This window comes from Lepus europaeus, chromosome 21 (genome assembly GCF_033115175.1).
Source record: "Lepus europaeus isolate LE1 chromosome 21, mLepTim1.pri, whole genome shotgun sequence".
Classification (NCBI taxonomy): Eukaryota; Metazoa; Chordata; class Mammalia; order Lagomorpha; family Leporidae; genus Lepus; species Lepus europaeus.
This window is the reverse complement of record NC_084847.1, coordinates 24,832,493-24,853,396: the sequence shown is the minus strand read 5'-3', so window position 1 is coordinate 24,853,396 and position 20,904 is coordinate 24,832,493. Positions and strand designations below refer to the sequence as shown.

Sequence of the window (20,904 nt, the reverse complement as noted above, 5' to 3'; positions counted from 1 at the left end):
GATAGCTACTGTTTGCATTTAAAAAGAGAATTTATTTGGTGGATAGGATTTTGAGTGATTTTAAGAGTTACAGAGAGAAGTATTCCATCTGCTGGTTCGTTCCCCAGTTGGCCACAACGGCTGGAGCTGTGCCAATCCAGAGCCAGGAACTTCTTCCAGGTCTCCCACTTGGGTGCAGAGTCCCAAGCACCGGCCCCCTTTGAGTGATTTAATGACTTCACAGGTACAGGGCCTCGAGGGAGCTCCTCAGCCTCTGCTTTCACTTCAGATTCTCCAGAGGGTCACTTCCTCTACAGACCCTGGCGGCTCCCAGCTTAGGTCCCAGAGCACCCGCAGAAGCAAGGCAGCGGAGTGTTGCATCTGTAGCCAGAGGTCCAGAGCACTGATTGGTCAGTCAGGCACCAGGTGGCTGTTTACACAGGAGGGGGTGCGAGCCATAAACATCAGCTATTCCCAGATCATTGTGTTTCCCATTCTTGTTTTTTTTTTAAGGCAGTTAACACAGAGATCTTCCATTTGCTAGTTCACTCCCGAAATGGCCAGTGTCCAGAGCTGGGCCAAGCTAAAGCAAGGAGCCTGATCCAGGTCTCCCATGTGGGTGCAGGGGCCCAAGCACTTGGGCCATCCTCCGCCGTTTTCTCAGATACATGAGCAGGAAGCTGGATCAGAAGTGGAGCAGCCGGGACTCGGGACTCGAACCTGTTACTGTATGGGATACTATCATTGCAGTTGGCGGTTTAACCTATTCTAGCACAACACTGGCCCCTTGTGCACCATTCTTCATGCCAGTGACTTGGAGCCTCCTGCCAACCGAGCGTTATGTTAGCGGAGCCCACTAAAAGCAGGGTGACCAGTCAGGCCCCCTGGCCAGGCTCCAGGAAGCAGCCTGGTGGCAGACTTCCGAGGGCAGGTGGTGCCTGAAGTTCAGAGCTGAGGGTGGGGAACCAGTTTTGATGAGGTCATTACAAACATTCCTTTATTAAGACCTAAAAAATAAACCCTTTGAACACTTGAAAGAGGATGTGAAGCCAGGAAGTTCTGTCCTGACAGCCGTGTCCCTGGGGCTGCAGAGCTGTCCAGAGAAAGCTGCCTTGGCCCGTGCACAGAGCTCGCGGCGCTGTGTGGACGTCTATACAGACAGGTGGGAAGGGGCCTCCCGGGGCGAGGCGCTCAGGTACTGTCGCCGTCACTGCTGATGATGCCGCGCATGTGGGACCAGTCCGTGGGGGCCAGGCGGGGCCCTTCCTCCTCCGAGTCCAGGGTCCTGCGGTACAGCTCCCCGGGGGCAGCTGCTGTGGGGTTCCAAGCTGTGCGTCTGCGTGGCCGGCCTAGGGGGAGAAGCGGAAATGAGCCATCTGGGACAGTGCGATGCCATCGGCTCTCAGGGGCCCTGAGGAAGAAGCCGGTACCTGAACCACTGATGATGTTGGCAACGTCCAGGGAGGCCACCTCGGCCGCCGCCTCCCGCTGCTCCTTCAGGGCCCTGCACTTCTCTAAGGAGGGGTTACCTGGGGCGGAAGCAGTCCGTGAGCCGCTCCCCTTCCTGCAGCCCCCCCCCCCCCCGCACCCCCAGCCTCACCCTTCATGCCCAGGGCTTCCAGCTCCGCCCGGAGGACGCTCAGGCGCTCCTTGTGGGAGCGACAGGAGCCCAGCAGCTTCTTGTAGTTGCGATGGGCACCGCAGGCCCGGATGTAGCGCTTCAGCCTCGTCACGGCCGGGTGGTCCTCACCACGACGAGCCGCGCCGGCCTGGCAGGGAGAGAGCAGCTGAAGACCCAGCCCGCCGGGTGGGGTTGGGGCTCGCTCTCCCCTCTCAGCGGCTGGGCGCCCTCACCTTCCCGCCTTTGGGCTCCGGACTTCCGTCCGAGGAGGAAGACGAGCTTCGCGTCCTGCCTCTCTTGGCGCTCTTCTTGGAAGAGCGGTTCTTCCTCTCCTTGAGGCTGCCCCCTGCCTCACTGTCGCTCCCCTCCCTCTCCAGGTCGCTGTCCTCCCCGCCGGCGGCGCCTGCAGCCGGGGGCTCCGCCGTGCGGGCCTCGTCCCCATCCTGGCCCTGGGTCCCGGCCTTGCTTCTGCGCGCCAGCGGCTCATCGTCACTCCCATCACTGCCACTGCCACTGCCGCCCCCGCCGCCGGCTGCCTCGTGGATCTGCCCTTCCCCACTGTCCCCCGAGTCCCCCTCCCGGGCCGGCCTTTTCCCTCTGCTGCTCTTGGCTTGCTGTCTCCAATCCTCCCCCTCCTCCTGGCTCTCCCTGCCGCTGTCCCGGGGGCTCTGTGCTCCCTTCTTCGCCGCCTGGGGAGCAAGTTCGTCCTCACTTTCTTCCCTGGCCTGCTTCCTCCTCGCTGAGGCCTTGCCCGCTGCCTGCTTGCTTTTGGCCACAGCTTTCTTCCTAGTCCTGCCTTTGGGTTCCTCTTGCTCCTCGCAGGTCTCGCGGGTCTCCACACGGCCCTCGTCCTCCTCACTGCTGGCCTCCAAGCCGGCCTCTGCGCCCAGGTCTTCCTGCTGCTCTTGGTCATCACTGCTCTCTGCTGTTTTGGAGGTCGGCCCTGGACTCTCCGCCTCCTCCTTGCCTGGGCCACCTTCCGCTCCCGACATGCCATTCTCTGCTGGCCGGCCAAAGCAGTCTGGGCTGGAGGCTGCAGAACTGGGCTCTGGAGGAGAGAAGAGAGGGCTGCAGCGGCCGCCTCCTGCCCCTTCTCCCACTGCTCGGGCTAGGCTGCCGATCCGCCTGCCCTGGCACAGGGAAAGCCGTCGGGAAACACGGCTGTGGTCCAGGCCCATGCTGGCTTCCTGCCCCGGAAGTACTTTCTGGATGCATTAAGGATACGCAGCGGGGAGCCACCGACCTGACCCTGAGTTGAAGCGGGGCCGTTTTCTCTCCGAGTCGCTGCAGGGGGTGGGAGGCCTCTTCGCCTTCCCGGTAAGGTCGAGCTTGTCTTCCCTGGTACCGCCTTCGTCCACCTGTGTGTGCACCGAGAGAGGGCAAAACACGTCCCAAGGCTGGGTTCTGCCCCACTCCCTCCGCCCCCAGCCTCGCCTCCCGGGGCCCAGCCTCGCGCCCACACCTGCATCTTCACCAGCTCCTCCTCCACCAACCGCTTCAGCGCCTGCTTCTCCTCGGGTTCCAGGTGGTCCCGACCCGCGTAAGCCAAGAACCTCCGCCGCACGATGGAGTGCGTGAGCGTGCTATGAGGACAGCGTGTCAAGACGGGGTCCGCGTCCCACCCCTGCCTTTCCAACCCCTGCCCCCCCAGCTCCAACCTCCTGTGCACCTCAGGTCCGGGCGGCTTCGGAAGAAGCTGCGGGTGAACTCCTGCATCTCCTCCTCCCGCGCCATTTTGCCCCACCCGGGATTGGCGGCTCCCGCCTTTTTCCCCTCTCGGCCTCCGTCCGCGCGTTTGACAGCCGCTCGCGCACGCGCAGCGCTGTGGCGCCGGGAGCAGAGGGGCCGTTGTTTCGCGGAGCGCTCGGGCTGAGGACTTTGCCAATCAAAACTTGCTTTCCCAGGGCAGCTGCAGAGTCTCGTGGCTCCTACGCTTTCTTAGAACGAATCGCTTGTACAGTTCTCGTTTGAAACCGATTCGGCCCGGCAACCTTTCGGCGGACCGTAAACAGCCCGCGATGCTGCCTTCCTCCGTGGCGACGGGCACCAGCTAGGCCGCTGTTATTTCGGAAGGCAGAAGGAAAAGGGCCTCTCGCCAGATTAGGAATCTGTAGGGTAAATCTTGCGGCTCCAGGTCTCGCGGGCATATTTAGAATCAGTAACGGAGCGCTCTGGCCCCCGCCATCTTTGTGACGTCGTCGCGCCGCCGCCACGCCGTCATCGACGTAACCACTCGAAGGCGTATCCCGGTATCCCCCAGGAGGGCGGTCCTGGGCGCGGGGCACACCGGGAGTTGTAGTCCTAGCCGAGTGCCCGGAAGTGGAGGCGACAGAGGCCAGGCTGAGCCGGCTGTGGGTAGCGGGACTCCAGGCGCTAGGGCGCCGCTCGCGAGTGGGTCATGAACGGGCCGGCGGATGGCGAAGTGGACTACAAAAAGAAATACCGGAATCTGAAGCGGAAGCTCAAGTTCCTCATCTACGTGAGTGCCGGCAGGGGGAGGGTGTGGGGGCTGAGGCCTGGGGCCCCAGTCCAGCGTGTGTGTGAGTGAGAAAGGGGTGGGGCCCGTGTCTAGGAGGGCCGTTGGCTCAGCGCCCACCTTGCCCACGATCCAGGAACACGAGTGCTTCCAGGAGGAGCTGAGAAAGGCACAGAGGAAACTGCTCAAGGTGTCCCGGGACAAGAGGTGAGGGGCGTCCCCGGGGAGGAGGGGGAGGAGCCCGGCTGGGACAGGGCCCGGGTCCACAGTCGGGTCCCCCTCTGCTGCCTTTCAGCTTCCTGCTCGATCGGCTGCTGCAATACGAGAACGTGGACGAGGACTCCTCTGGTGAGCTGGGCCGCGGCTCCCCGGCCGCCTCTGGCCGCGCCTTCCTCGGCGTCCGCCTGTGTTCAGGCAGCGTCCTTGGCACAGGGGCTAGAGCTTATGGAGGCGGGCAACGCGTGAGCTCTCCTAACTTAGATTTTTATTGGGATGAAAAAAAAACGGGCCGGCGCCATGGCTTAACAGGCTAATCCTCCGCCTTGCGGCGCCGGCACACCGGGTTCTAGTCCCGGTTGGGGCGCCGGATTCTGTCCCGGTTGCCCCTCTTCCAGGCCAGCTCTCTGCTGTGGCCCGGGAGTGCAGTGGAGAATGGCCCAAGTCCTTGGGCCCTGCACCTGCATGGGAGACTAGGAGAAGCACCTGGCTCCTGGCTTTGGATCAGCGTGGTGCACCGGCCGTAGTGCGCCAGCCACGGCGGCCATTGGAGGGTGAACCAACGGCAAAGGAGGACCTTTCTCTCTGTCTCTGTCTCTCTCTCACTGTCCACTCTGCCTGTCAAAAAAAAAAAAAAAAAAAAAACCAAAGAAGTCAGCTAGAATGTTCCACGGCCTGAGAGGGCGGCCAGGGAATAAAGACCCCTGGGCGGTGGTGATGGGAGGAGAGTGGGTTGACGGGCCTTCGCGGAGGATTAATGAATGTAAGTGTTTGAGGCTCTGGGATGCTGGGGTCTGAAGCAGCCCCTTAGCGCTGCTGTTGGGACGGGGAAGCAGCCGTAGCCATAAGTGAATGAGTGTGGCTGGGTTTCTGTAAAGTTCTATGATTTTCCTTTGTGAATTTTTTCTCTACCCTTGAAAATGTATACAAGTCACCCTTAGCTTGCAGACCACACAACAGCTGGCAGCAGCCAGCCTCTCGCTAGAGAGCTCAGCTAGGGGCCGCCGCTGGGGCCCAGTGGTAACGCTGCTGTCTGGGGCGCCGGTTTGTGTCTCGGCTGCTCCACTTCCGATCCAGCTCTCTGCTATGGCCTGGGAAAGTCCTTGGGCCCCTGCACCAGCGTGGGAGACCCGGAAGAGGCTCCTGGCTCCTGGCTTTGGCCTGGCCCAGCTGTAGCCATGGTGGCCATTTGGGGAGTGAACCAGCAGATGGAAGACCTCTCTCCCTCTCTCTGTCTCTCTGTCTCTCTCTTTCTCCCTCTCTCTCTGTAATTCTGACTTTCAAATAAGTGGAATAAATCTTTCAAAAAGAAAGACCTGTTAAGAAGTCGCGCTTGAGATGAGACCTAGATAAGAGGAAGGCGCTGATCTCGGGCAGATGGGCCTCAGAGCTGTCCAGGCCGAATAGTAAGTGCCGGCACGCGCTCTCAGAACCAGGCAGGCGTTCTTGAAGAGCACGGTTTTCCAGACGCCGCCGTGTGTACTGGTTACAGTTAGCTGTATATTTTATGCCGTGGCCAAGTCCACCCATTCATACTTAACAAAGAAGAAAAAACTGAACGAAACAGGTTTAAGGGCCTGGTGTGTGATTCGCCCTGATGTTTTCTAGACGGCTTTTTTTTTTCCCCTCTTCATGCTGATTGCAAACAGAGAGATTGATTTCATGCCCTACTGATGGGTGAGCCCCACAGTTTGGAAGAGCCCTGAGGTGGGCATTGGTGGGCCCGTTGCGGGGTGGGGCTCCTGAGCCAGTCACACATGGTCGACAGCTCCACAGAGCCTGTAAACATTGGTCCAGGGCTCAGCACGTGGCTGGCAGGCAGTCCCGCTGCTGTGTTTGTAAATAATAGTTTGGGCCAGGAGAGATCCATTCGTTACTCCTAAGGGAAGCTTGTAGACTAGGGGGGCGGGGGCCAACTCACATAGGCCCCGGCAGAAAACATGGCTGCGCTTCTAGCCCCACGTCCCCTGCCTCCGCCTTCCCCTAGGTTAGCGTCCTGTTTGAGAGGAACTCCGGGGCAGCAGACTTGGGAGAATCCAGCACGTTGACGGTCAGAGTGTTGGAGCCGAAGAGAAGCAGCCCCTGGTCAGCCAGGGAGACACGCACATGTGATGCTTCTCAGCACGGCGTGAGCAGAGGGTTCTGGGAGCGTCCGCGACAAACTGGGCCTGAGGGGCTCGGAAAGACCTCTCAGCGGAAGTGGCCTTTGATCTGCTCCTTAAAGGATCTGAACGGACAGATTGGGGAGCGGCTTGCATCACATGTACTGGTTATTTTTGTTTTGTTTGTTAAGAGATCGATCGATTGATTTCAAAGGCAGAGCAACAGAGAGGGAGAGGCACAGAAAGAGAGATCTTCCACCTGCTGGTTCACTCCCTAAATGGCCAAGGGGGCGGAGGAGCCGTGGGCCTCCCCGGAATCGCACGGGCGCGCCGGCTGGGTGCCCTTCGGCAGTACGGAGGTCCCGGGGTCTCCCCAGCCACACTGACCTGCTGTCCCCTCACAGACTCGGATGCCACTGCTTCTTCCGATAACAGCGAGACAGAGGGAACGCCCAAGCTGTCAGACACACCAGCCCCCAAGAGGTGAGAAGCAGCCAGCAGTCCTCTCTGGGGGGCAGGGGCACCGGGTCCCCCAGCTGCCTCTGACCCCTGCCCTGTGTTTTCTGCAGGAAGAGAAGCCCTCCGCTGGGCGGCGCCCCCTCCCCCCCCAGCCTCTCCCTGCCTGCTGCAGCAGGGTTTCCCCTTCAGGCCTCCGGGGCCCCCTCCCCCTACCTGAGCACGGTGAGTCGGGTCAGGGGTGGGAGGTGTGACCTAAGGTGCCCGGGAATACCGCAGGCATTGTTTTGGGCAGAGGGGCTGGACCTCAGGGTGAGCCCGGCCCAACTCTGGAGACTTGCACCTGGGTCCCTTGGAGGGGGTGTGAGTCGGGCCCACGTGTCTGTGCTGTAGGCGTGGGTCACACGTGACAGCGGCGAGCGGGCCAGGACGGGGTCCCGCCGCTGCGCCCTCCCCTTCTGTTCTCAGGGGCCCTGGGAGCCACACTCATCACCATCTCTTTTGTTTTTCCATCCTTCCTCCTGTTTGCGTTTCCTCCTCCTGTCACCCTGCCCCTGCCCCACTCCACACCCCCATCTCCATCTTCCTGTTCCGCCAGCAGCTGGCTTCCCCGCCCTACCCCCCACTCCCTTCTGACTACCTGGCCCTGCAGCTGCCTGAGCCCAGCCCCCTGAGGCCCAAGCGGGAGAAACGGCCCCACCTGCCCCGGAAACTCAAGGTACCCTGATCTGGGGACGTTTAGGAGGGGCCAGAACGGCAGGTGGTCCGCTTCCAAGGGAGGCTCGGACGGGCTGGGGCCTGTCCAAGGACGTGGAAGGCTGGATCGGGGACTGCCGGGACCCCAGGCCGGGCCAGGACACCGAGGGGTGGATCGGAGAAGCGCTGCTCCCCGAGCTTGTAGGCAAATCTGGGGCAGTGCCACCCCTGGGGGTCCCCCCCTGCTACCACTGCTGTGTGGCCAGAGGCAGCAGGCCCCTAGCGGCAACCCCAGAGGAGTGTGGGATTTGGAATCGCGTCGAAGCTTGAGCAGGCATCTTGGACCCTCTGGGTCTCCTGGATTCCGTCCTGGTAGAGAGGGGGGTCACACTAGGTGTCGTCAGCAGGTGCGTCCGTGGCCCCTGCTGCAGCCCAGGCACTGTTACCGGGCCCAGTGCCGCGGGGACGCCTGCGAACCAGGCAGGACCGAAGCTCCCGAGGGAGCTCGTGCGGCGGGCAGAAACCAGAGGGGGAAGCAGGTGCCAGCGGCGAAAAGCGGAGTGGAGGGAAGGGCGTGAGGGGCGCCGAGGCTTCAGGCGAGGTCGTCCTGGGTGCAGCTGGCTCAGAGGCTTAAAGGAAACGAGGGCGAGCGAGCCGCGGGGCTCTCTGGGAGAGTCTTCCGGTTGTGGAGAGGCAGCAGGGCAGGGGCCCCGAGCAGGTGCGTGCTTGGCTTGTTCGAGGACCTGGCCCACATGGGAGGGAGTGGCCGGAACAGGACAGAGGACCGAGTGATCGGCTTGTACCATGCGTGCAGTGGGAGCCGCTGGAGTAGGTTGACCTTTTGCACAGACTACTGGCCCGGCCGTGAGGATGACGGACAGGGTGCAGGGGGTGAGACAGATAGGAGGAGGCGACTGCAGGATCGAGAGGGGTCACCGTGGGAGGCGGTGCAGAGCGCACGGGGATCCGTGTCCTGGAAGGATCTGCAGGGTTTCCTGGAAAACCAGGTGTGGCTGCCAGAAAGAGGAGCCGAGGAGGACTCTGGGGTTTCAGCTGCAGCCACTGGAGACGTGGCGTGGCCTGTTCAGAGGCAGGCAGGGCTGTGGCAGGCGAGGAGTCTGGCCTTGGACAGGCTCAGCTGCCATCCGGAAAGGCCACACAGACAGCTCGGGCGCCATGGCGACACAGACCTGGAAGTGTCCGTGGTAGAAGGGGATGGCGCGTGAGCCGCAGGAGAGATGAGCAAGAGCCAGCCGAGGACCCCAGCCGGCTCAGAGCCCAGGTTGAGCAGGGGCCAGGCCCGGCAGCTGTCGGGGCTCGAGCCAGAACGGAACGGGCGGCGCCGTCGGTGATGACTGGGGTGCGGGTTCCGGAGTCAGTCCCAGCTCTGCCGTTGAGTGCGTGTGTGCTCTTGGCGCTGTGTTCCGTCGCCGCCTGAGCCCGGCAGGGCATTCACATCTGGTCTGTCAGAGACGGTGCTGGAGAGGGCAGGGTCGGCGGCGCTGGGAGCAGGTGCGTGGGGAGGCAGTGGCGTGGCCGGGGCACAGCAGGTGGTGCAGAGGGGGTGATCAGGGGAGGCACCAGAAGAGGTAGTTCTTGAGCCGACTAGTAAGGTTGGGGCAGTGAGTGAGAAGTGGGCAGGGCACGGTGGGCGTGTTGTCGGGGCCGGAGCAGGAGTGATGGGGAAAGGGAAGTGGGTGTGTACCATGGGAGGCCTGGATGCCAGGAACTGGGCTGGCCTGTTACTGCGGAGGGCCTGTGAGTCCCTGAGGCCTCGGCGGGGTTGGGGGTCGCTTGTGGACGCTGACAGCGTGGGCCTCGCTCACACTGTGGCTGCATCACTGAGCTCCCTGGGCCTCAGCCCCCTTGCCTGTTCGCTGGGGTCATTGGGAGGATAAAGTGTGTTCAGGGATGGCCGCTAGCCGGCGCCGCAGCTCACTAGGCTAATCCTCCGCCTTGCGGCACCGGCACACCGGGTTCTAGTCCCGGTCGGCACCGATCCTGTCCCGGTTGCCCCTCTTCCAGGCCAGCTCTCTGCTGTGGCCAGGGAGTGCAGTGGAGGATGGCCCAAGTGCTTGGGTCCTGCACCTCATGGGAGACCAGGATAAGCACCTGGCTCCTGCCATCGGATCAGCGCGGTGCGCCGGCCGCAGCGCGCCAGCCATGGCAGCCATTGGAGGGTGAACCAACGGCAAAGGAAGACCTTTCTCTCTGTCTCTCTCTCTCTGTCCACTCTGCCTGTCAAAAAAATAAAAAATAAATAAAAAAAGAGGGATGGCCGCTGCCTGGCCCCTGGTAGCCCGTGTCAGCACGAGCTGCTGTTGGCCTGCTGAGGACAGCGTGAGGGGGACACGGGCCTGGGCGGCGATGGAGGCAGGGGCAGAGGCAGGGACAGTCCTCGGACGGCTGGTCCTTGCAGGCGTGCACATGTGGGTGCTGGGAGCCAGGGGCAGAGCTCCTGCTGTGAGCTGGGCCCCGTCTGCCCTGAGTCCTGCCAGGCTCCTGCTCCCGAGGCCTGACCCGCTCTGACCCTGTGCCGCCTAGGAACAGAGGGTGAGGTGTGGCCCCTTGAGAAGCAGAGAGCAGGCCCAGGGCCGCAGGGAAGCCCACGCCCCCCAGGGCTGGGTCCGATTCCGCCCAGTGGGGACCCGGCCTGCCTGTTCCTTGAACTCCGCCTTTCCCTGGCTCTCCACCCCTCCCGCCTCCCAGGTCGTCAGTCTGGCTGCTGGGGGTCACTGGTGCTGTCTCCTGCACGGACCGTGCTCAGGCTGCCCCGCGGGAGGCCTGGTGGGGAGAGCACTTGAGGACCCGGCAGGGTGGGCAGCACAGAGCAGGACTTTGGCGAGCAGCGGAGGACGCTCCAGGCTAGGGGCCGGCCTGCCGTGAGGCCGCGCGGAGCCGCGATGTGCTGAGGTCTGTGTTCTAGAGAGAGCCCTCTGGCTGCAGTGTGGAGGAGCTGGGCGAGGCTGCAGGCAGGGAGTCCGGGTAGAGGCCGGTGCCATAGCACAGGCGAGCTGAGGAGGGCCTGGCCAGGCCACTGGCTGCGGGGGCCCACGGAGGGGCCCGTCCGAGATGTCAGGAGCTGCTGGGGGGTGACACCTTCCACCGACCAGTAAGCCCCGCAGTCGGAGGGAGGAAGGCAGAGGTGGCAGGGTGTGGCCGAGGTGCCCGGAGGCCCTCCGGGCTGGCTCTGAGCTGCTGTTGCCTGCAGGGGGCACGGCCAGCCTTTCCTTCCCTGTCTCCTCTCAGACCCCCCAACCCTACCCCATCCCACTGCATCCCCGCCCCCACCCCCAGGCATTCTGTAGGGGCTGAGGGGCCCAGCTGTGCCCACCGTCCCTGGAATGAGCCTGTGCCCCGACCCACCCCCGCGTGGCCTCCCGGAGTGGCCCCCCTGATGAGCCCTCCCTGTGTTTGTTCTTCCTGCTGCAGATGGCGGTGGGCCCCCCAGACTGCTCCGTGGGCGGGCCGCTGGCCTTCCCGGGGCGAGGGGCGGGGGCTGGGGTCGGGGCTGCAGCGCTGACCCCTCTGCCTCCCCCCAAGCTGCCCCCACACACGATCCTGAGCACCGTCCCCCGGCAGATGTTCAGCGACGCGGGCAGCGGGGACGACGCCCTGGACGGGGACGACGACCTGGTGATCGACATCCCGGAGTGAGCCCCGCCGCCGGCCGTGGCGCCCGCCCCGCGCGCCAGCACGCGAGCCCCCGCTTCCTCAGAGACGTTTATTGCCGCCCAGTTGCCATGCGTTGGCCACCACACAACCAGAAGAGGCGTAAACATGCACACACGCCCCGGGAAGGCGGCAGGGCCCCGCCCTCACACCCAGCCCCTCCGGGGACAGTGAGAGAGCGGGTGGGAGCACCTGCCGCCTCGAGGGGACGCAGAGGCCCTGTGGGGGCCACCCCTTTACAAGGGCAGCTGTCCAGGGCTACAGGTGTGTTCTGGTTTGTTTTTTAAAGGAAGATGCTGTATAAAGGAGTAACTCTTTCTTTTGTTGTCCTTTGCTGCTTGGGAACCGGCCTCCTCCTCGGAGCCTCCCCTAATCCGACCTCCTCCCGTGACAGGAGGGGCGGGGCAGCCTGGAGAGGCAGGAGGAGGCGCCCCTCACCGGGCAGGGCTCACACAGCTCTCCCTGCGGTGAGCGGTGAGCGGAGGCAGGGGGCTTTGCATATTGCAGGCGCTGGGGAGGCAGGCTGGAGGGGGTTTGCATATGTGAGTGTGTTCTCCCCAGTCTCTCACGAGCAGACAGACCCACGGCACGGAGACTCTCACGAGAGTAAGACAGGTAGTGCGGGGCAGGGGACGTCCCACCCCGTGTAAACGTGCAACACACTCGTGCGAAGGTTGGGTGCTGGCCCCAGGCCCCCGGTGGCTGGGGGAGTGGGGCCCGTGCTGGGCCGGGGCGGGGGCTCAGGCCGAGGGGAGGGCCCCGGCCGCGGGCGGCAGCTCGCTGGTCAGGGTGTGCCAGCGCTCCAGGGCTGTGTCCGGCTGCTGCAGGCAGTCACGCCAGTGCTTCCGGGCCTCTCCACGGGCGCCTGGGCCCAGGGACACGCCACCTGGAAGCAGGCAGCAGCGGGCGAGATGAGCGCCCGGCGCCCGCCCGCCCGCGGCAGCCCCAGCTCCGCTCCTGCCCTCACCGATGAAGTCGTTGGATTTGCCGATGTCGTAGTCCCATACCGTGACCTCCAGAGTCTTGGTGGCCAGAGTGGAGAGCTCCATCTCGTAGAAAAACTCCTGGGGACGAGGCCAGCCGCACCGGCTGCTGAGGCCCTGCCCCAAGCCCCACCCCTGCCCCCGCCCACTTGCACTTCCGGCCCCGCCCCATTCACCTGGTTGAATTCTGGGTTCAGAGTCTTCTTCTTCACGCAGGTTTTATGCTTGGATTTCTTATCCACATCCGGTCTCAGGTACCTTAGGGGTGGCACGGGGAGCACGGGGGAGAGCCGTGCAGTTAGGGCCAAGCCCGGCCCTTCGGGACCCTGGGGCAGGGGGCAGGCTCCCTGGGGGAGGGGCTCACGTCTTGACGTAGGGGTCAGAGTAGCCATTGACGTCCATGGCGGCCAGGTGGGCGCAGCGGACGATGCCCACCAGCAGCCCCCGGCGCCGGGAGCTGTAGCTGAGGCTCAGCAGGATGCGGCCGCGCTCTTCCAGCAGCCCCGGGCCCTGCTCGGCCTGCTCCAGCTGCGGGAGCAGACGCAGGCTCAGCCCAGGCCCCCCGCCACCCCTGCCCCGACACGCACACAGGGGCCCCCGGAAGGGGGCCTCACCTCCTTCAGGTAACAGGAGATGCCCCTCAGCGCTGCCGACATGGAAGACGGTGAAGCCAGCTGAGGGGGGCAGAGAGAAGGTTCTAGAAACGGCCTTCCCGGGGGCCCTCCTCCCCCCAGCCCCTGCACGGACCGGGGCCTGGCGCTCCAAGCAGATGTTGAAGTGCTTCTTCTGGGAAGGCTTGAGGCGGCGGAGGGGCACGCGGATCTCCCCGATGAACTCGTTGTGGCTCAGCTTGTCCTCGTCGCAGACGGAGATCCTGCAGGCAGGCGGGACCTGCGGGGTCAGGCCCCTGCCGCACACACGTCCTCAGGCCACGCCCAACTTCCCTGTCTTCTCGAGGGGCCATGGCCTGAGCAGGATGACTGCGCTTGCCCTGTTTCTTCCTCCTCCGCCGCCCACGCTGCCTGCAGAAGCCCTCACGCACCGTGGGGACCACTGCCCCTCCCTGCCTCCAGCTTCAGGGCCTGAAGACCAGATGCGACCCCCGCCTCAGGCCTGCACTGCTGGGTGTGGCCACAGGGAGGCTGAGAGAGCTGGAAGGGCCTTGAGGGGTCTTGAGCGCCACACAGACACACACACACACAGACACACACACACACACACCCCCGGCCCTCCTGCCCCTTTCTGCATGGAACAGGGACCCAGCCTGGCAGAGCCCCAGGAGCCCAGCAGCAAAGAGCCTGGCTTCGCTTCGTCTGGCCCTCTGCAGGCCCTGAGCTGTTGCTGCTGCTGTCACCAGCTACTGGGTTGAGCCCCTGTGGCATGCAGGCACGTTCCTGTCCCAGCCCCGTCACTGCGCTGCTACCTGTAGGACCCTGGGGAAGTCACTTAGCCTCCCCAAGCCTCAGTTCCCATCTGGACAGTGGAGATAATGAGCTCCCGCCTCCTAATGCTATTGTGAGCTCAAGTGAAATAAAGATGCAGAACTGCGTGGCCCAGGCTGGGCACCAGTGGGCATGCGTTATTTTTAGGCCTCACTCTCACATGTGAATCCCAGACCAGCCTTTCTGGCTCTTCGTCCTCCCCTCCCGTCCACCCCCGCACCCAACACCAACGTGCTCCCTCACAAGCAGCCCTAACCATGCCCCTTCCCTGATGCAAAGCTGCCCATGGATCCCTACTGCCCGAGGCCCAAGAAGCCCAAGGGGGGCGTCTCCGCTAGCCTGGGGTTTGCTGCTACCCTCCGTGCCCATCTCCCGGGGTCGCAGAGCAAGTTCTCTTCACCGCTTGCTTAGGGAGGGAGAGGGGACAGCAGGGACCAGAGTGGACCGACCCACGCTCCGGAGGCCTGACTGCAGGCTGGGGCTCTGAGAAGGGGTCTCGACGGAGAGCAAGAGCTTCCAAGGAGGCAGAGCTTGGCTGAGCCTCAGATGAGTGGACTGAGGCTGGCAGAGGGGAAGCTGAGAGTTCTTCCCAAGTAGAAGAAACCCAACAGGCAAAGAAGGCAGGAGCAGCGGGAGGCACTGGGGAGGAGCAGAGAGGCTAGGGAGATCTGTGGCTTGCTGCTGGGGAGGCTGGGGAGCCATGGATTGTTCTTGAGCACCGGAGAGACCAGGGCTTCATGGGACTGACACACCAACCAACCAGAAGAGACACGACAGCTGTCCCAGGAGGGAGGGTGCGGGCTGGGGAGAGGAGCCCTCACCTGAGCACCTTGTGAGTGATGTCCTCGTCCGTGATCCCGCTGTAGGTCAGGTCCTCGTTCCACACGGGGTTCAGCGTGTTCCTCTGAGTCTTTGTTTTTAGCTTATTGGCCTGGGGGCGGGGAGCAGGGACAGAGTTCTCAATGCATGTCCCCCTGCCCCACCTGGGGGCCGAACCCAGCAGCTGGGGTAGGGGAGGAGAGGAGGGGGCCCAGGTGGGGGCAGGAAGGAGGCTTTTACTTTGCAGGCTCCAGGGAGCAGGTGCAGCTTGACGTAGGGGTCAGCCAGGCCGTTGAAGTCCATGGGCTTGAGGCCCTGCAAGGAAGCAGCGCGGGGATGAGAGCTGTGCCTGCTTGCCTGCCCCGGGGGGGGGGTAGTGGGAGGAGCCAGCGAGGGGTGGGAGGGGGAAGGAGCAGTGTCCTTCCTGCCCCTCCCAGGGCAGAGGGCAGAGCAGGCGAGGAGGGCCTGAGAGGCAGGGAGTACCCACCTTGGCCCTGAGGATGCTACAGTGCAAAGCGCAGGAGGCCTGGTCATACAGAAGATCAAACTCCAGGGTGCCCAGGGCGGCTGGAAAAAGACAGCGTGAGTCCATGTACCAGGCCAGGGGTGTGCGAGACGGGCTGCGCAGGCACGGGACGGGTGTGTGCCCTGGGGCGGCGTGTGCGCGTGCGTCTGGGTCCCCGGCTCGGCCACCACCGGGGCCGTGTGTGGGCTGGCGGAGCGTCTCCGCAGAAATATTGAAGCTGCAATCGCCTCACCATGCCGGCTGCAGCTGCGGCAGCGACAGCCCCCCCCCCTGCTCCCCCCCCCTCCGGCCCCCGCCCCCGCTGCCCGGCGGCCCCCAGACTCACTGGCGTCGTCCGAGTCGTAGCTGTCCACCTCGGCTCCATCCTCAGGCGTGGTGGCCCCGAGGAGGGCAGCAGGGGGGGCCAGGGCCAGGGGGGCCAGGTGAGCAGGGGCCTCCCCGCAGCTGCCGCCCCCTGCCTCAGGCCCCGGGCCCAGGCGGGGGAAGTAGTCAGAGATCTGGCGGATGGGCCGGATGGGCCCGGGGCACACGTTGATGGCCATGTGCTCCTGGATGTTGATGCTCATGCGGTCGCCCCTGCGGCCCCTCATGCAGCACCCCTGGCTGGCGAGGGGGTGACAGCGTGAGCCCAGCCACCTGCCGCCTCTACTTGCCAAGGCAGCCTGCCCGGCCAGTGGCCCTCGCTGACCTGCCTTCCCAAGTGACAAGCGGACGGCAACCTGTGCCAGTCAGCCGGCATCACAGGGGCCGCTCCCCAACAAACGGGTCGTGGGTCCCCCTCCACCTCGTGGGTCTAGCTGGAGGTTGTCCCTTTGTCACCTTCCCACTTCCCCCCTCTCCTCCTGGGCTCTGGTCTGCCCCGAGCCCAGCCTCCCCCAGAGCCTCTTCATTAGGTCCCCGCCTCTGTCCCTCGGAGGCTCTGCCCACCCTCTGCAGCAGGCGCTGGTCCGGTCAGGGTGTCACCCGGCCCTCTAGGCTGTCCCCAGGATTCTTCTGCCTGCCTGCTCCTCCCCCACCCCGCGCCGCGCAAGGTGGGAACCCCAGCCTGCGATGCCTCCTCTTGCGCGTGAAATTGCAGCCGCAGAAGCGCTGAACACCCCCGTAGCACCCACCGAAAACGCGCTGGCCCTCACCCTCACACCCGCGGCCGGCCCAGCCCCCTGCACCTGCCTCTGTGCCTCCAACAGGTGCCCGGGCACTGCGCTGCCGGCGGGTGCGGGCTGGGCGGCGGCGGGCGGCGGTCCCCGGCGCGGCTAGCGAGGAGAGCGCGGAGTCCGGCTGTGCGCGCCGCTTGGGAGCGAGAGCCGAGAAAGTGCGGGGAGGAGGGGGTGAGCGCGGCGAGGCGAGGAGGCCGCCGGCGGCGGCGGGGGGGGGGGGGTTGGCTGGGGAGGGGGCGGGACTCCGGCTCACACCCGCCGGGGCACGCTCCGGAGCGCCCGCCAGTGCGCACCCACCAGCGCGCACACGCACGGGCACGCGGGCTGCCACCCGCTCGTGTGCACACGGGCGGGCACCCACGGCGGGCCGGGCGCTCCCGCGCGCACACGCCTGGGCCCACGTGTGCGAGCTCACACGCATGCACACTCGCCGGAGAACTTCGCAGACGCACACCCGCAAACACGCGAGCTTCCAGCGCCACCACGAAGCTGCGGCGAGAACGCCCGGGGCTTTCCCAACTCCCAGGCCGCCGCCCGCGCGCTAGGCCCGCAGCGCCGCCCTCCCCTCCCGGGTCTCTGGACCACCGGCCTCGTTGCCATGACAACGGCCGGCTCATTTCCCCCCCATCCCCCCGCAGAGAGGCTTCAAGGAGGGAGGAAGACGCCGGTTCTCCCCATCCTTGGGTCCGTAGGGGCGGAGCTTAGTGATCCGCAGTGACTTGGGACCGGGAGGGTAAGGGGATCCGATCCACCTGCCGCCGCTGGCCTGGGATCTGGGGGTCCCCAGATTGGGCCCCAGCGCCTCCTCCCTTTGGCTGTCCTTGTGACCCCACTCAGCCCCCAGGGCCCAGGGGCCCCTTCCCAGGGGTGATATATCTCCCTTGGGGATCTCCCCTCCCACAGTGCATGCCCTGCCCACCTGTGGGCTTCCCCAATCAGGTATCTCCCAAGGCCCTCTCCTCATCTCTTTCCTGGCTTGAGCCCTGCCCCAGGCCAGCTGCCAGCCACCACTGGCTGTGACTAACCCTAGCCTGGGATCTTGGCTCTACTTTGTCCTGGCTGTGGCCTTCAAGGCTCTTCAGACCTGGACCTCATCGGCCCCCTGCCCACAATTACCTGAAGTTCCCGGAGCAACCTTGACCTTCAGGTCTCTGGGTCTTGGCTCAGGAAGGCTCCTCCACCTAAGAAACCTGCCTCTCCTCCAGGAGTCATCTCAGGCCACCTCCTCCTAGAAGCCTTCAGCGAGCATCCAGCACAACCCCCCAGCCGGTCCCGCTGCCTCCCTCAGCGTCCAGAGCCGGGCTGTGGCTGTTTGCTTGTTTACGTGTCCGACTCCCCCACTAGCCAGAAGCTGATTCATCCAAGTCCCTAGTGCCCTAGACAGGGCCCAGAGCTAGGCCAGCACCACTGAATGATGGGATTGAAGACAACCATGTGTTTGCACAACACACTGAATATACTTAGGCCACCCAGCCCAGCACTGAGGACTGGTGAGACCGGGGGGGGGGGGGGCCTCTGGCACAGCAGTTAAGACCCAGCCTGAGACTCCGGCACCCGTGTTGGGATGCCTGCATGAAAAGTCCAGCTTCCTGGGAATACGCGCCCCAGGGAGGCTGCAAGGGATGCTCAAGTACTTGGGTCCCTGAGAGACCCAGATGGAGGTTCTAGCTCCTAACCTCGGCCTGGCCCAGCCCCAGCTGTTGTGGGAATTGGGGGAGTGAACCCTCAGATGGAAGATCTCTGTCTGTCTGTCTGCCTTTCAAATATATAAATAAGTAAAGGTTGAGACGGTGTATGTTTTGCCAGTTTTTAAAAAAGTAAGAGGGGCCGGTGCTGTGGCACAGTGGGTTAACGCCCTGGCCTGGAGCACTGGCATCCCATATGGGCGCCAGTTCTAGTCCCGGCTGCTCCACTTCCGATCCGGCTCTCTGCTACGGCCTGGGAAAGCAGTAGAAGATGGCCAAAGTCCCTGGGCCCCTGCACCCATGTGGGAGACCTGGAAGAAGCTCCTGGCTCCTGGCTTCAGATCAGCACTGCTCCAGCTGTTGCGGCCATCTGGGGAGTGAACCAGCGGATGGAAGACCTCTCTCTGTCTCTACCTCTCTCTGTAACTCTGTCTTGCAAATAAATAAAAATAAATCTTTAAAAATTAAAAAAAAATGTAAGAGAAATGTCCACTCAGACTCCACGGAGGTAGCCTCTGTTACGTACCCACTGGGAAGAATTCCAAATGTCTGGTAGCACACAGCGTGGTGAGGCTGTATGTGCACAGACACTAACTCCGCAGAGGCCGGCAGATACCAACGCGACCAACACACACATCTTTTTGAAAGATGTATTCATTATTGGAAAAGCAGAGTAGAGAGAGAGAGAAATATTTCTGTTAGCTGGCTCATTCCCCCAAATGGCCACGACAAGCAGGTCTGGCCCAGGCCAAAGCCAGAAGCCAGGAACTCCATCCTGGTCTCCCACATGCACGGGCAGGGACCCAGATACTTGGACTGTTGTCCACTGCCTTCCCTGGGCACGTTAGCAGGGAGCTGGATTGGAACAGAGCAACCTCCAGGGACTTGAACCGGAGCTATGATACGGGATGTCCCAAGCAGTGACTGTGCCAAACGCCCACCGCCACCGGTGGTGTTCTGGTTTGTGCTGGCTGGCTGGGGAATGGATCACAGGGAGTAAGAGTGGACATGGATGAGCCAATCCAAAGGCCTCAGTGATCAATCAACCAATCCACCAAGTCAGCTTGAACATGGGAAGGCAGCCCTGGAGGAGGGGGAGGTTTGAGATTTCTGTTGGAACTGGAGCCAGCAGGTCTTTTTTTTTTTTTTTTTTTTTTTTTTTTTTGACAGATTTAGACAGTGAGAGAGAGACAGAGAGAAAGGTCTTCCTTCTGTTGGTTCACTCCCCAAAAGGCCGCTACAGCCGGCGCTGCGCCCATCCGAAGCCAGGAGCCAGGTGCTTCTTCCTGGTCTCCCATGCGGGTGCAGGGGCCCAAGCACTTGGGCCATCCTCCACTGCACTCCCGGGCCACAGCAGAGAGCTGGACTGGAAGAGGAGCAACCGGGACTCGAACCCGGCGCCAGTGGGTCTTATTTGGGGTTGGTCAAGAAGGAGACAGGGAGGGAGCCAGGGTCTGTGTTGAGCAGAGCTTCTGGAGCAACAGTGGGACCACTTTGCTGAGAGGAAGAGATGTGAGACGCTGTCAGTCTGGGCTGGGAAAACCAAGAATTCCATCTGGGAGCGCTTCTGTCTGGGATGTTCTTGGACTTAACACACAGAGACATGAAGCAGGAAGTGGGCTCCTGGAGTCTGGAACTCGGAGGAGAGGTCTGGGCTGGAAATATACATTTGTGAGTCACCAGCCTATAGATGGTATTTAAAGCCAGGAGGCTGGATGAGATCACCTTGGGAGAGAGAATATAGATACAGAAGAGAGGGCCCAAGGCTGAGCTGGCGGGGGAGGAGGAGGAGGAGGAGGAGGAGGAGGAGGAGGAGGAGCCTTGGGGATGGGAGAGTGTGGCGCCCCCGTGAGGAGTGAGGGCCAGGTGCACCCAGTGGCGGGCGGAGGGACAGAATGAAAAGGTCATTGGTGGAGCTGACCAGAGTGGCTTCTGTGGAGTCCTGGAGACAGGCAGAGCAGGAGGCTGACCAGCGCGTGGCAGGGGAGGGAGTAGAAGTGGCCCGCGGAGTGGTGCACCCTTACGGGTTCTCACCCCTGTGAGCTGGTGATTTTTTATTTGAAAGGCAGAGCATCAGAAAGAGGCAGAAAGAGAGAGAGAGAGAGAGAGAGAGAGAGAGAGAGAGAATCTTCCATCCGTTGGTTTCCTCCCCTAAAGGGTTGCAACCATCAGAGCTGGGCTGAAGCCAGGAGCCAGGGGCTCCATCCGGGTCTCCCAAGTGGGTGGCAGGGGCCTGAGCGCTTGGGCCCTCTCCTGCTGCCTTCCCAGGCGCGTTAGCAAGGAGCTGGATTGCAAGTGGAGCAGCTGGGATTTGATGCCGGATAAGGGCTGCCGGCATCGCAAGCAGCAGCTTGCTCTGGGGCGCCATGAGGCCAGCCCCGACCCCTCCGCCACCCTGGTGATTTCCAACCTATAAACGGCAGTGCCCTTCAGCGCACAGCAGGAGCTCAGGGTGTCTGTCTAAGGGTTGGGTGACTGGATAATCCACTGCGTGGGTCGAAAAGGGCCTTTTCCAGGACAGCACGGCTGTGCCTAGCCTGTGCAGCAACTGAGAAAGCTACGAAGCCAACCCAACCCCTTCTTCCAGCTAACCCTGAGCAACAGCTGCTGGCGGGCCTGCGGTCGGGCCAGGAGCCAGGGACCTGGCTGTTTGAGTCCTTGGTCCCTGATCCCCACCTGTGCCCTGCAGCCTGGATTACTGATTGATTTGAAAGGCGGGGAGAGGCACCTGTGTGGGAGCGTAGTGGCTAGAGACGCCGCGTATGATGTTTGTTTCCCAGCTGCTCCACTTCCACTCTGGCTCCCTGCTAATGCCCTGGGGAAAGCAGCAGAGGATGGCCCAAGTGCCTGGGCCCCTGTCACCCACATGGGAGACCCAGCCCAGGGCTGGTCATCGTGGCCATTTGTGGAAGATCCCTTTCTCTCTAACTCCGACTTTCAGAATAAATCAATAAGTCTTTTTTTTTTTTTTAATTTTTGACAGGCAGAGTGGACAGTGAGAGAGAGAGACAGAGAGAAAGGTCTTCCTTTTGCCATTGGTTCACCCTCCAATGGCCGCCATGGCCGGCGCACTG

At 63.1% G+C, this 20,904-nt stretch overlaps 3 protein-coding genes across 6 annotated transcripts; 1 reads left to right on the top strand and 2 right to left on the bottom strand.

Moving 5' to 3' along the window:
• Positions 1 to 473: 473 nt before the first annotated feature.
• Positions 474 to 3,353, bottom strand: HIRIP3 (HIRA interacting protein 3). Its single transcript, XM_062179638.1, has 7 exons — positions 3,270 to 3,353; positions 3,063 to 3,183; positions 2,844 to 2,958; positions 1,834 to 2,648; positions 1,580 to 1,748; positions 1,410 to 1,508; positions 474 to 1,328 (listed from the first exon to the last, which is right to left on the bottom strand). Exons 1-7 carry the CDS (start codon positions 3,332 to 3,334, stop codon positions 1,171 to 1,173), a joined length of 1,542 nt encoding a protein of 513 aa, XP_062035622.1. The 5' UTR covers positions 3,335 to 3,353; the 3' UTR covers positions 474 to 1,170.
• A 435-nt stretch (positions 3,354 to 3,788) lies between these two features.
• INO80E (INO80 complex subunit E) lies at positions 3,789 to 11,546 on the top strand. Of its 3 annotated transcripts, none has more exons than XM_062179642.1 (7): positions 3,789 to 4,079; positions 4,213 to 4,283; positions 4,372 to 4,424; positions 6,799 to 6,877; positions 6,964 to 7,075; positions 7,452 to 7,568; positions 11,090 to 11,546. In XM_062179642.1, exons 1-7 carry the CDS (start codon positions 3,999 to 4,001, stop codon positions 11,201 to 11,203), a joined length of 627 nt encoding a protein of 208 aa, XP_062035626.1. In that variant the 5' UTR covers positions 3,789 to 3,998; the 3' UTR covers positions 11,204 to 11,546. The 3 variants fall into 3 exon arrangements, with proteins under 3 accessions (XP_062035626.1, XP_062035625.1, XP_062035627.1); XM_062179641.1 differs by having other exon boundaries at positions 10,979 to 11,546; XM_062179643.1 differs by lacking the exon at positions 7,452 to 7,568 and having other exon boundaries at positions 10,979 to 11,546.
• A 412-nt stretch (positions 11,547 to 11,958) lies between these two features.
• On the bottom strand, positions 11,959 to 17,470 carry DOC2A (double C2 domain alpha). 2 transcript variants are annotated; one of them, XM_062179639.1, is made up of 11 exons: positions 17,262 to 17,470; positions 15,314 to 15,591; positions 14,950 to 15,029; positions 14,703 to 14,777; positions 14,465 to 14,574; positions 12,949 to 13,075; positions 12,816 to 12,875; positions 12,566 to 12,729; positions 12,378 to 12,459; positions 12,186 to 12,282; positions 11,959 to 12,104 (listed from the first exon to the last, which is right to left on the bottom strand). In XM_062179639.1, the coding sequence occupies exons 2-11, from the start codon at positions 15,576 to 15,578 to the stop codon at positions 11,959 to 11,961; spliced, it is 1,206 nt and encodes a 401-aa protein (XP_062035623.1). In that variant the 5' UTR covers positions 15,579 to 15,591; positions 17,262 to 17,470. The 2 variants fall into 2 exon arrangements, with proteins under 2 accessions (XP_062035623.1, XP_062035624.1); XM_062179640.1 differs by lacking the exon at positions 17,262 to 17,470 and adding an exon at positions 16,155 to 16,208 and having other exon boundaries at positions 15,314 to 15,587.
• Positions 17,471 to 20,904: the final 3,434 nt, after the last annotated feature.